This window comes from Anopheles darlingi, chromosome 3 (assembly GCF_943734745.1).
Source record: "Anopheles darlingi chromosome 3, idAnoDarlMG_H_01, whole genome shotgun sequence".
NCBI classification, from domain to species: domain Eukaryota; kingdom Metazoa; phylum Arthropoda; class Insecta; order Diptera; family Culicidae; genus Anopheles; species Anopheles darlingi.
In genome coordinates this window covers 13,717,222-13,731,327 of record NC_064875.1, presented here as the reverse complement: position 1 = coordinate 13,731,327, position 14,106 = coordinate 13,717,222, and the positions used below count along the sequence as shown (strand labels likewise).

General features: G+C 49.8%; 1 protein-coding gene across 4 annotated transcripts in view; it reads right to left on the bottom strand.

Moving 5' to 3' along the window:
- The window catches only part of LOC125958262 (protein O-mannosyl-transferase Tmtc3), a 128,141-nt gene that overhangs the window by 102,647 nt on the left and 11,388 nt on the right, over positions 1-14,106 (bottom strand). For all 4 annotated transcript variants that reach the window (XM_049691502.1, XM_049691501.1, XM_049691503.1 and 1 more), the window contains exon 3: positions 10,271-10,577. In XM_049691502.1, coding sequence (XP_049547459.1) covers positions 10,271-10,456 — 186 coding nt within the window. In that variant the 5' untranslated portion in view covers positions 10,457-10,577. The remainder of the gene's footprint in view (positions 1-10,270; positions 10,578-14,106) is intronic.

Genomic DNA, 14,106 nt, shown 5'->3' with positions numbered 1-14,106 from the left:
CTCTCTCTCTCTCTCTCTTCTCTCTCTCTAGGTGTGCCGAGGGCACGTATCCGTTCCGTTTGCGTGTTGCAGCTGCACGAAGGGATTTTTTTTTCGAACTTTCGGCCATTGAATACAGTGAAAATTCGACAAAGGACTAACCCCCCCCGGGTAGGAAGAGCCCCACATCAGAGGTAAGAGGTAGAGACCCACAGATGAGGGTTGCTCCTTCAAAAGCGATGAAAAACAAACGCAAATCGCATCCTCCGGTCTCACCACACGCGACCATAACATATCATCTCAGGCTGGAATTCCCACAAAATCAGAGCAGATCACCTTTCCCGATGAAGAAGGATACCGTGGACGAGGTCGCGTCCGGGGAAATGCAAACGCTCAAGGGAAATGCTACAGCATCCGGAACAAAATGCGAATCAATGCCTCGTGCGCCGCCAGTGTGGTCACAACCGACATCGCCGCAGCTCGCGGCTGCATCCGGTAACCTGAGCGCCGGAGTGAGTGAGAACGAGCGGAACAAAAGAAAACAGAATCTCGGCGAAAGGAAAGCATAGCGTCCAAAACCAAACCAAACTTTAATCCGTTCATACGGTGCACCTCGCAGTGGCGCCGCCGTTTGAGAGTCGAGTGCACGCGCTACCGATATCCTTGCGATATCCTGGAGGACGCGTCCTCCAGTGCACAACGAGTGGAACCGACACATCGTCACCGCCACATGAATTATTCATCTTCGGTGGAAGCTCTTTGCAAAAGCACCGAGGGAGAGAGAGAGAGAGAGAGAGAGAGAGAGAGAGAGAGAGAGAGAGAGAGACAGAGAGAGAGAAAGGCGGAATCATGCATCATGCGCCTCCATCATCACTTATGATTGTTGTACGGAAGATTGGAAAGGATTTCCGGATCCGGACTTGCTCGAGATCTTCTCGGGCGACCTCGGAGTAGCATTCCGAGTAGGCGATGCTTTATGCGTACGTGATCGAAAAACAAAAACCAAGGTCCCAGCGTGACACTCGCAAGGACATTCGCACATGGCCACATGATGTATAACCGTTTCCGAGAGCCGGTGGTCGGTGATGGTCCTCGGTTGTGAGGATTCACTTCAAAGCATCTCATCGGATCGCTGGCCTGTCCTTTTTTGCTGGTATCTAGATAATGCTGGAGTCCTTCTGGAGGTCCATTCCCCGTCCCGGATTTCTTTTCGAATGCTCCAAGACATGCTCTCCGTTTCTGAAGCTCCGTGGAAGCTTCGGTTTAATGGAATCATTTGGTACGGTATTCCGAGCTCTTTCCATTCTTCTCTAGTGTTCATTAGGAGTTGCTGCTACTCCTTCCCGTGCTCGCATTGACACTACCAGCAACAAACACCGAACCAAAACCATCTAGCACCCTGCGAGTATCAACGATAATCACTGATACCGATGCTAACGTCAGTTGCGTGAAAGTTTTCCCAAAGACAAAAGCCAAACTTTTGCTTGGTTTGGTAAAAGGGAAAGAGGGCGTCTTCTGTCGCGCCTTATCGCCACTAAAATCCCAGCTGTCAGTAACATAATTATGCTCCCTTTCGCCTTTGGAATCACTGTTTGGTGGTTGAGCACCGCGCGCGAGATACTCCTGGTACGCCCCTCCAGCCACAACAACAAACGGTACTTAGAGGGCCCCGGGACAGAGAGTACTGTCCTCGACGTCGTTTCAAGTGCCGAGAGAACGGTTATCGCGTTCGGTTGCGTACGTGGTGGCCACGGTGAGTCCATTTCCATGCAAACGACTCCCTCCGCCAATCGTGGCGTGAAGCAATTCGAAGCAGAAATTAGCCTAATCGCTCCCTCCGCTTTCCCTCTGTAGTTCTCTCGTCCCTTTGGTAGCCTAGTCTCGGGGAATGGGGGTCCGTGATTTGGTCATGTAAAACATAACCAGCGATAGACCGCGAGCAACCTTTCGAATGTTACTTCGGTAATGCTTGGGAGGTTTCGGTTGTCTAGTTGTTGTTGAGTGTTGGGGTTGAAAATAACGCTTCTGTTGTTGTAACGCAAGGCCGCGATAAGTGGAATGCTAGCAAATCATGAACATAATTGGATTCTGAATGTTGTTTCTGGTAGGAAAGTCGTCGCACAAACTTTAAGCTTTGCTCAACTCATCAACTTAGACTCACAAATCGGGCGTCAATAAAATCTGTTACCCTAAATGAAGTGCTATGCACAGTACTCTAACCCTTTGTGCATACTATAAGAATCTAAGTTGTTTCCTGAACCAAATGATGATAAAAAATGTAAAGAAATGTAAAAGTCTGCATTCATTTTTCAACATCATTCACTAGAAATGAGCGCAGATTGTTATAGTGTGGACAACCGGTAAAATTGTACAAAAACGTCAGGAGACAACTTTCATTTCTCGTGCGAACCCCCAAAGCACAGAAAGCAGGTCAAGAGAAGTAATCTCATTCGATGAAATGGTGACACGAAGCAACTCATTAGATGAATGTTGAATGCCACACACACACACGCGCGCGGGCGCAAATGATCCCTGACAAGACCGCCATCAACGTCTCTTTGTCAGATGCATGTTGCTGTCCCCAGGAATCGCGAATGAGCACACACACACACACACGCCCTTGCTAGCCATCCAATTAGTCCCTCCTGCAAATCACTACGAGATGAGGGGCCTTGTCTTTGTAGTTGACTCCGCGTGGAATACGGTCTGGTGGTGTCCTGGGGGGACCGACGTCACGCGTTCTGATGTGGATCCCGCTTTTTTGCGCTTTCCATTCCCGAGCTGCGGTCCCTTTTCAGACGCCATTTTCATCCCATTCCATCGGGACCATCCTGGGACCCTCGTTCCTCTCGCGAACGCATCCTTGCTGATGGTGCCGATGGTGTGCGCGCGCATCAGCGAATGATGGGTTTTTGATTATCACCTCTCGCTCTCATTAGGCATAATGAGCTCAGTTCCTTCCGGCTATTGCTGCTGCTGCTGATGCTGCAGCTGCCCTAATTAGAAGTAATGGAGGGGTTTGAATGCAGCACCATTTGCTTCCATTCGTTTACCGGCGCCGGGGCCAGTTAAACTCGCTACAAAGCAGTAGGCATTGGAGTTGCAAAAGTCCGTGAATTGATGGTGCATGCGTCGTTGCTAGATAAATGCACCCAAGGCCAACTCGAATTTAAATATTTCGTTTTCAAGGATAATTTACTGTAATTTCTTTTTAGTTAAGCAAAAGACACAACAAGGGATGACACTCCGATATCCTTTTAGAGCACAATAACGAGAGTGCTAGTTACCGGATAAGACAGTGGCGCCGTTCATCGTATCAACTGATGTACCAACCGATGACCTCCAACTGTACAAGTCTCGCGATAAACGACAAAACTTCGAGCCCCTTCAAGTCGATAAGAGCCATTACCAGGATTCCTTCCCGTGCAGCCGCAGAATGTCGATTAGCGTCAAATTGCCATGGCCATGGCCACTTCTCCCTGCGGGACAGTGCTCTCGGGCCCTCGCTCGCGGCCAATAAATGACAAACTAAAGGCCTCATCGAATCGACGTATTTTCCGGTGGCGGTCGACTGCTAAAGGCTACCACCATTCATTTTTAAACAGCGCATCCGACAGCTCTGGCCGGAAAGGCCAAGCATTCGACAGCGAGAACCCACGATTATCATCCTCGGTGTGTGTGTGTGTGCGCGGGCGCGAGAACGAGAACCTATAAACCAATTTATTTTTATAGTTACTTCCACGTAAAACGGTTCCTGGTCCTGGGGAGGAGTCACGCGGTGCCAAGTGCGCGGTTAAGGCTGCAAAAGGTTGCTGCTGCTGCTGATGGGCATCGCATCCGGGAGCGCAGCAGCAGCAGCAGCAGCAGCAGTCAGTCGATTCGCGAGCGCCTCGGCGCGGCTCACCAGAACGATCATACTCATGAATGGTTAATGCCGACCACCATCATTTCCTTCTTTTCCATTTCGTATCTTCCTCTTTCCTGAGGCCCGGAGGAGGACCGCTAATGAATCTGAACCACCAAGCGGTAACCACAGCGCAGCATCCCCTCTTCAGCTTTTGTGTGCGTTCCTTATTTTTTTTGTTGTTGGTTTCTTTTCCTCGTACTTTTCGCGCGCGCATCGGTCGACGCGCTAACCATCATCCGCGGATGCTCCAACACCCTTCGAACGGCAAATTAGAAGAAGCATTTGGAGCGAGAATAGCTCATTCTCCGTGCTGCTCGGCTTTTCATGGGAAAAACTTTTCCCTCTGCGTCAATTTAACAAATTCACGATGCTTGAACGTTTGGGTGATGGTGGTGGTGCTGCTGCTGTTTGGGAGTGTATTCATCGAGGAAAACCACATTGGTGGCGGTATCAGCGGTAATAGGTGCTCGAGAGTCCTCCAAGGATCTTAGGTTTTTTTTTTGCCAAACCTGCTATTCGAGGCGTTTCAACAAAATTGGTGGATTTTGCTTTTAAAATGAAATGCCTTGGATACCAAGAAAATCTAAGGATGTCATGCAAGGTGTAAGGGAAATTATGGCGAGCAATCGCTGCCTATAGCTTGATAATTTAGCGACAAGTCCAGATTACAAATGCAATCAAGGAAAAAGTAAACGTTTTCTAAAAAGTAATATTTATAATAATGCACAATCATCCTCTACTCTTCGTCAGCTATGCAAAAACGAGAGCGCGATCATAGAACTAATGCTAGACACGCTTCGACCTTATCTTGTAGGTAGTAACAGCCCCTCCTTGGAAAAGCACATCAAAGCTTAAGTACAAAGCGTGGAAAATTGGAAACCAATCCGACAACCGCATTTCTCTGAGACCTGGCGGCATCCGGCATCCATCATACCAATCACGATCCATCACGCACGCACACGTCACGTTGTTTTGGTGAAGGAGAAGAACTGCTGACTGATTAAACCTTCATCACTCACCGTTCGCCGTGCGCGCGGATCAATGATGACGAAATTGATTCCACACCCCCGGGGGGCAACCGAGCAACCGGCAACCTACGATACATCCGGAGCGTCTTCACTTGTCAACGAAGTAGCAAAACTGTCTTGTCAGCGAGAAGCGAGGGCTTGCAGGCTTCCGAGAAGTGTGAGCAAACCCCCCGACGTTGACGAGCTGCGTAAAGGCCCATCATCATCATCATGATTGCCATCATCATCATCTGGTGTTCTTCCGAGTCATGCGGTCTTCATATGATTTCCATCACTCGGAAGGCCTAGTGCTCGCAAGCACCTGCGTGAGTTTTAATGCAGGTCAACCGTTTCACACATCATGACTCATCCTCTAGCTCGGTGCTGAGTAGGTTTTGGAACGAATTCCGTGCAGCTGATGTGCTGGAAGTGTCTGTCTAGCATCTAGCGTGAGCTTCTTCAGAGCGTTCTGCGTTCGCTGTTTGCATTCGCGATAGAATTGAGGTTCCTCGATCGAAGAAATCGATTCCCGGGAACAGTTTGCTGAGACCAAAAGCTGATGACGTCCTTCAACGTTTCGTTCGCAACAACAAATCTCGGGCAAGAAAAAAAAAACTCCAATTCGATCGCTGATGGTTTCCTATCTCACCTGTAGCAGGTGCTGGGAGGTAAAGAAGCGCGAACAACTCCCCCCTTCCCTCTTCCCTGTGTAACGTCCTGCTGCCAGCGCGATGCCGGCAATGGAATTGAATTTTTATCAATCTCATTTCGCGGCTTAAGGTTCACCGAGCACATCTCACGTACGCGACCGACAGCCCGTATCCCGTTGTCACCGGTTACGCCTCACTCGCGATACTACCCACCCATCCCCAGGCCGATGATCAGCGCCATCAGGCGGAAATATATTTCCATTCACTCAACCGTGACACCATCAATCTACGACCAGCCAACCAGCCTGCCTCCAGCCTGGCTGGTTACCTGTGGTGTACTCCACGACAGTGTACAGTGTGTACCTCCGGCCCCGTGCGGTGTTCCGATATTGAAAATGGGAAACATCCGATGGAAACTAGCGTTCTCAGCAGCGTTCTTCCGCATCCGCGCGCGCCGACGACGAGTAAGGAATAACGGGAACACAGGAAATGTTTTCTAACGAAATAGGGGGAAAAAAATGATGTTTTTGGGGTGGGTGCGCGCCGTTTTTTTTTCTCCATTCCTCACGCACCATCAACTTGCACGGTACATTCCTGCACGGAATTGAGGGACAAGGAGTGGGGGGCTAGGGGCTTGTCGTGCCCGCCGATGTGCGACAAATACGTTCCACGGTGCGTGCAAAGCCCAAAGATTGCCGAACCCTGGGCAAGAAATGCTGACGAACGGCAAATCCAAAAAGATGACAACGAAACAAAAGCGGGAACCATTTTTCGGGAGGCAGGCCGTGGAATGATAACGTTTCACGCCTTGACGACGACGACGACGACGACGACGACAACCAGCGACTTTTCCTGGGAGGGAAAATCTCTTTAAAATGGCTCAAATTCGCTCGCTTTCAATCTTGGTAACTGCGAGAAGAACGAAGCGGAACGAAGAAGGAGTCCTAGAACGATGGCCCGTGAGCTAGGAGGAAACGTTCGAGTTCGAGGAGTTGTTGGCCAGACAACGACAACACCTCATTCATCTCGTGGAACGACACGAGCGAAAGCGAAACACGTGGCAAAGGACATCTCTTTTAATATAGAAAGGTGCGCGCGCGCCCCTTGTGTCCGTGTGTGAGGTGACGCTTTTCCTTTTCAGAAAATGTCCCTTCCATACCTCGTGGCTCGGCGTCCCATTCCTCAGGTGCGCTTTGTTTCTATCTCGTCGCTTTCGAGAACGAGGACACACTTTTGTGTCACAAATTGTGTCTTGTGTTGCTGCGGGAAGATGCTTCACCTTCAGACACGCACACACGCAGATATACACTCCATAGTTCCTTTTGAGGGTACACATACAGGCCATACACACACACACACAGAAACAGGTGACACGTGCCGGGGCTAACACGATAAAAGCCTGGCACCAAGGGGAAGAGCGAGCAGCGAGAGGAAACATGTCACAGCCATGTGTCACTTGCGATTGCCCGAAAGTATCTGTAAAGGTATTAAGGCGTACACTTGAAAGGCGCACGCCGTGAAGGCAATGATGGTCCCTGCCTCTGCGCGTACGCTCTCTGGCAGTGCTCGAAAGATGGTCGGGAACCAACAACCGTGGGAAGCAATATTTCTCTGTCATTTACGGTTTTACTTATGCATGCAGCTGATGCTGAGCGCCACCTTTCTGCGGCGATGGCGAATGGGCCTCCCGTTTGCGTTTGTGAGAGCTCCTCCGGTGTGGATCGAATAAAATGAAATAATAATCCCTGCGGTAAGGCTTTAAGCATCCTCCCTCGAGCCTGGCCCCCCCGGGAGGGGTATGATTCGAATCCGCGGATTCGTCTCCGCGGAGTCGAGCGGTTCCGTTGTCTGCCCAATTAATGTATGATTTCGTAAATTCACTGCGTGATTGATTGCACCGGTCTCAGTTTGTAAACTGGACAGCAGCAGCTCTAGGAGCATTTAGAAGCGGTCGTGTTAATGAATCGTGATTTGATGCTCGCAACAGCGCGTTTTCTTTGAAGTTCTTGTCGAGCGCTCTAGAGTGAAGGCTCTTACTGACGTAGATACTTGTCTGGCGCTACAACGGACGAGCGGTCTTAGAAATTTCTTCACAATGAAGAATGGGCTTCTCGAGCGTCAAGTTGAAGAGCAACCAAGTCGCAATAGGGCTTGACAGGATTTCATTCACTTGGCGTTTGACGTTTGTAGTGGCGGATAGTGTTACTAGCCCGAGGAATAGTATCTCAGCCTTGACTACGTTACGATAGCATAAAAAGATATTATATTTTCTTTGCACATTTGCTCATCTTTTCTAGGATTTGATTCATGGTAACGATCTTATCAGAAATGGAACTCCAGCTATTAATTTTTCTCCTTAAATACTAAAGGACTACAACACCCCTAAAATTCTTAAAATAACCACTAATTAACATTCAATTATTTCTTTTCATTACATCATCATTATACCTAATACTTGAGCTCATCAATCGATACATGAAAATGGTTCAAACACCAACGCAAACACAACGATTGCCTCCAATCCGAACGCAGACGCATATAATTTTAGAACATGTCCTTCACCTTTAAGAAGGTCAGCACCTGACAAAACTCCAGCCCTCTCCGTCCACAATCAAAAGGCCAAGACCCCGTCCACGATCAATCAATTTCATTCGTGTGGCAGCGCCAGACGCCCAACAGCGCCGTCATTGCCGAATGGTCGAATGGCGAGCGAACCGATTGGTAAGACAGATAAAACGCGATGAAAACCAATCGATACCGTCGTCGTCGTCGTCGTCGTCGGTTGGGTGCATTGGTTTCGACCTTCGATCTCGACATAAGAAACGAATTGCCGGCCGAAAGGCAATCGAGCTCTCCGGAAAAAGGCAAAAACCTCAATCCCACAAACCCCAAAAACCGAATCCACTACGGCCACTGCTGCAACTCGAATTTTCCACCCCCAAAAAAGGGGTGGGTGAAGTGCCGGGGGGGTGGCGCAGGGCCCTGAACTCAAATAACCCGCAGGTGAAACAACTTCATTGAAGCTATTTTCCTCCGGTAGGTTGGGGGGTTGGTTCCAGGGGTTCGAAGTTTTACGATTCTAATTAATTTGCGGCCCCTTGCATGGCCCAGACGTCGACGGGGATCGATATGAAATGGATGGATCGATCGAAAATAAAGGGGGGACGGCCTCCCGTCACAAACCCACCCGATTAATGATCGATGAGCAATGATTGGAACATATTTAATGAGCTCGACGTCGACGTTCACTGCACAGTGTTCAATCGTGGCATGCTGCGTCGCGACAGCTCCAACTACTGCTTGCAATGCCTTCAAAGGCCTTCGATTTGGGTTTGTCATGAGTATGTGTGTATATGGGTATGTGATCGTACAGCAAACGAATAGGCACGGGCATTGTCCGCACGATCGGTGTGCCTTGGTTAGTAAGTATGTGTGTGTGCGTGTGTGTGTGTGTGTACTGTAGCTTCATCTCTATCCTTTATTTTTGCCGCTGGAAACAAACACGATATGAATAATGGATGTGGAATGCCGGCCTAGACTCCAGGGAGGCTGCTACTAGCGCGCGCAGCAGTCGCGGAGCCAGGCGTCCTTCCAGGGAGCTTTAGCTTTAAAGGATTCGGTTCGGGGCGAGCTCTTTACCCTATTATGCATACATATATTCATCTCCACTTCCACTTCCACTCGTGCCTCTCCTCTCATCCTCCATGCGGGTCTCTGGGGTGCAGAAGAAGCACTACGCTGTTACCGAGAAAAAAGGGTAGACCATCCCTTAACCTCATTCTCCCTAACGCCTTCAAACCGCCCTCCCCTCCGCACCGCGGGAAGCGAGACCCAGCAGCACATAAACGCACCGAGAGGCGTGTGCCAGGCGAGGCGCGACACAAAGGCCCAGTCGAGCACTCGATCAGAATATTTAAACGCAATCCCCACCAGGAGCCAGAGAGAGAGGAAGAGAGAGCAAGCAAGGCTCTACTTGGGCACTTTGTAGTGCTGCGGACACTGCGACTGGCGTGGACACTGGCGGCCGTAACGTGCGCTACGAACAACGCTCGTTGTTTTTTATGGGACCAGACCATCACCACCACCACCCCTCGAGAGACCGCTGTCCCTTGGGAAGGGCTGAAAAGCATCCCTTTTCAATTCGTAGATATTCATCCACCCTTCCAGTAGATGCCCCCCGCCGCCTGCAGGCGATGACAGCATGTATTGTCGAGGACGTGAACATTTGCCGGTTCGTTTGGCGTAGGCCTTGTTTTTTTTTGCCCGGTGAAGGGGGGCTTGGGACGATCCAATCGAATTGAGGAATCCCTCTGGCTTCTCATCCGGCAAAGCGGCATACAAGAACATCGAAATACAGTATTTTAATTGACATTATAACTGCTACGAATTGCCAATGGCCAAACCATTTGGTTTGGAAACTCGATAAGATTGGCTTCCATATGGACTGCAGGACGAGTGACAGAAGAAGTTTGTTTCCAGAGCTTACTTTGTTATCGGTCTACTAGACTAGTCGTTATTTTTTACCAGACGTTATATGTGTTTATTGATATTATGGCGGTGGTTGTTTTGATTTCGAGCTGTCAAAAGCGAATGAGATTATACCAAAAGACACTTAACTTGACAAGACCGTCAACCACATTCTTTCACAAGATTCTGGGAATAGGACATCGAAAAGTGTTGTACTTGGATGCTGCAAACTAAAGACTCCGGACCGTATCTGAACCTACCTTGTGCATCGGGGTGCCCCAGAAGTCGTTCAGGAACACGTTCTTGATCGACGAGTGCGGGCGCAGATCGCGGTTCTCCTTGATCGCGCTAATATCGTCAAACACGAAGCCACAGTTGAGGGCATTGTGGTAGCACAACACGCACACCAGGGCAATGAGCGCCCCGTACAGGTGGTACGAGGCCATTTTCGACTCCTCGCGAGGATTGTCGTGGTACGGAACCAATCACCGCGTCTTCAACCACACCATCTGCGCGGGACGACCACCGACGCGTCCACCTTCCGTCCACCTACCGCCCAGTGTGCATCTGGAAGAAAAAAAAGGAGAAGAAAAAGAAGCAAGCATTAGCATTCGGATTCGGATTAGCGTGGATTGGGGAGCGGTTTTCGGTCGCGTTCTTGCGGTGGCCAACAGATGGCCCCACGGACAACGTCTGCAGTCCCAAGTCCCCAAGACATTTCAGTGGCGACCACCATTTGTAGGATTTTCTAATTTCTCTCCCTTCCTCTCTCTCTGTCTAGGCAAACGTTTTGCGCATCACTTTTTTGTTTTAAGTCCCATCTTCCCCTGGGGGGGAATGCTGGACACTTGCGGTTTCTTGGCTTTCCTCGAACTTAAAAACAACTTTCAATCCAACCGAAAAGAGCGTCGTCAAAAGTGAAGGAAGAAAAGCAGCTTTTCTTTCTTTTCCCTCCACAGTCAGTGAGCTCTGGAGAAGGTGGAGGAGGTGCTCAGGGACCGGGATGCTTTGCGACGTTGCTGTCAGCTTCACTTTGGGGCAAATCCACGCTAAGACAATCCACGGACAGACACTCCACCGGCTGCACAAGTCCCTTTTTGCGTTGGATGTTTTCCCTTTTTTGGTCCAAGAGATTTGGCCTTGGTTGGAGCACACACACACACCGGGTAAGAGCGCCGAGTCCTGCTTCAATCTCATGTTTCACCGTGGGTGACCGAAGAAATAATACCTCCCGCAGTCCTCACACCAACAACCAAACGGAGGGGGGTGTCATCTTTCGACCTTGGATGGCTTTCGTTTTCCTTCACCGAGATCACCGGAGATGTGGAGATTGTGGCCAAAGCATTAAACCACATGGAGCCAAACCATCTCCAAGCCAAGGTGGTCGACGTGTTCGTTGGATGGTGTTTGGTTTTGGACCTTCTCGAAAAGGTCCTGCTGCTGTTGGCGCTCTGTGTGTGTGTGTGGTGCGAATGCGTCGCCGCACGAGCAAGGAAGGTCCTGCAGACGGTTGTTTGCCTTTTGCGGTACGGATGAGGACAGCATACGCACACACACGCACACACTGGTTGGCCGTGTGTCGGTCTTGTTTACCTTGTAAGTGTTTTTGCCCCGGAAGGACTCCACAATCCATGGGGCCCACTAGCACTAGGCACGGCCCTCTAGGGCCTCGAGGGAGCATTATTCATGGGAATCCTGGGCCGAAATTTGAGCCGAAGGTGTATGGAAGTGAAAAGGGGGAAAATGCGGAAGAGAGAGACGATGCCATGCCGGTGGCAAAGACACAATTCATGACGCCATGACTTTCCTGGGGACACCACCAGCACCACCATCACGTGGGTAGGAAACGATTGCAGGAAAAGCAGCACCGAGGTTCAAATTACGCGCGTTACCAGACGTTTGCTAATCGCAATCGGACCGAGCTTCGCATTCCGGGCCTTGCTTGAGGAGCAGCAGTAGCAGCAGCAGCAGTATTTATCGGAAACTCAAACATCACTTTGGGTCCGAGGTCCGGAAGGAGGAGGGAGAAAGGAATGCCAGAAGTCTAAATGCGGATTCGGAATGTGGATTGCAGGCATTGGCAGGAGTTCTGGTGAAAAGCTGTGTTGCCTCTGGTGGATTATGTTTCTCATTATAGGGAAGCTTCCCTCTTCCTCCTAGAGGTACTGCCAACTTGTATTGAGAGGTGCGAATGATGTTACTCGAAGACAGTTCGCTGGAAGTTTGTATGGTACAAAAAGGCTCCATCAAACGATAAAGACACAGGATACTAAATGTCACGATACTCATAAAATCCCATCCCTACGAGCGTCGTGGTCCTGACGTCTTTCGCCGAATTCCGGAATGAATTATTCCCCTTCCGGACTTAAGCGTCATCTTTCCACACCAACGAATCGTCTCGATGGATTCCACAGAAAGCAGCTCCAGAAACAACAACCAACATTTGCCATTCGCCCGGACCATCACCATTTCGCTGGAGTACTGGATTCCATTTCCAGCGAGCCCTACGACGGAAACCATCGTTTAGAGAGCGAACCTGCGAATCCTGCTGCCAGAACGTCAGAAGCCGCACAGCACAGCACAGCAGTAGCGCCGCGAGCGCGTAATCCATAATTTAAGTTATGAATTCTTTTAAAAGGAAACCTGGCCCACGGCCACGGCAGGAAGGAGATGCAAAATCAGCGGAAGTCAAGTGAAATTCCCTCACTAATCGCACCGACGGCATCGCGGGAAGTCGATGCCTTTGACAGGTTACGAACACTTGCGGGCCGTTCCGTGGAGCGGGAAGGGAGTGGGGATTGAATTCCTGCGATTCCATCATAAAACCGCGCCGTTTCGACAACAGGCCATAGCCCGCCCTCTTGCTACTTTTCGCGTCATTTCGTAGACCCAACTTTCAGTTCACTGAGTTGCCTAAGGAGAAGACCACCGCCGCGTGGGGCGCTTATCTTAGAATCGGGAATTTGAGCTTGCCTTAGCCGTACATTAAAGCAGCCATTACGGAGTAAGATTCCGGTTCTGCCGGTTCTTGGAGTGCGGCAATCAGAGGAATTAAACGAAATGTTTTTGATTTTTCGTGGGAATCCAATGGCATGAGAATATCGGAACTGCTACCATGTTTTAACAGATTGGAAGTTTATCGACAATAATACATTTTTACTAAACCAAATTTTCGTTAGTTTTCTGCGGGTGCTCTGTATGTGTAATAGTTTGGCTCACTGAAAATGGCCGCTCGTCACCTTTGAGTCCACCGTTTTGAACAGGAATGTCCAATCTAACGATGTGTACTTCAACTTCATTTTTTCAACTATCCTTACACAATCTTTAGTGCATTTGAATACGGATCCTAGTGAAGGATTACCGGACAACCCCAAACAAGCAAACAAGGACATCAAACTCTCCCTCGTAATGACGAACGCTCTTACGCGAAAGCTTTGAAAGCATTACGGATTGAAAACTCAAACCACGCATTCTCTCTCCAGGGCAGGGCCGTGGGAATATCCGTAGTCCTTCTTCAGCTCAAGGTCGTTAGAGGTCCCACTCCACAGATGGAAATCGAGGGAAAATGGATACCGGACCGGACTGGACCGGACCGTCCGTCCGGATTCGTCGACAGCTGTGGTAATGCTGCTGATGTTCTCGTCGCTGCTACTCCGTTTTTACTTCCAAATTTTCGCTGCCATTTTGACCAACGCAGTCCAAGGCCTGCTGTGTAAAAGGACGCTTGCAAGGACGACATCATACCATCGCCGTCGTCGTCGTCATCATCATCATATTCAGTACCGCGGGGCCGTTGCAGTAGGCCATGGAGAGCTTCGGCACCGGGATAATGGTTGCCTATTGCAAAAGGCACCACGACAAAGCGAGCGCCAGCGACGACGGCAAAGAAGAGAAAAAGCAGCAGAGGAAGCAGAAGAAGCATTGGAAAGAAGGGACATCCGGGGCTCCAAGGGGAAAGCCTCGACCCCGAAAGGCCTGCCAACGGCATTTAAAATGAATGGCAGCGAGAAAGCAAAGATGAAATTTAGCACCGCGATGTCGTGCTGAATTTTAAGTGCTTCCTCCCGATAGGTTCACCAGAAGAAAAAAAAATAAA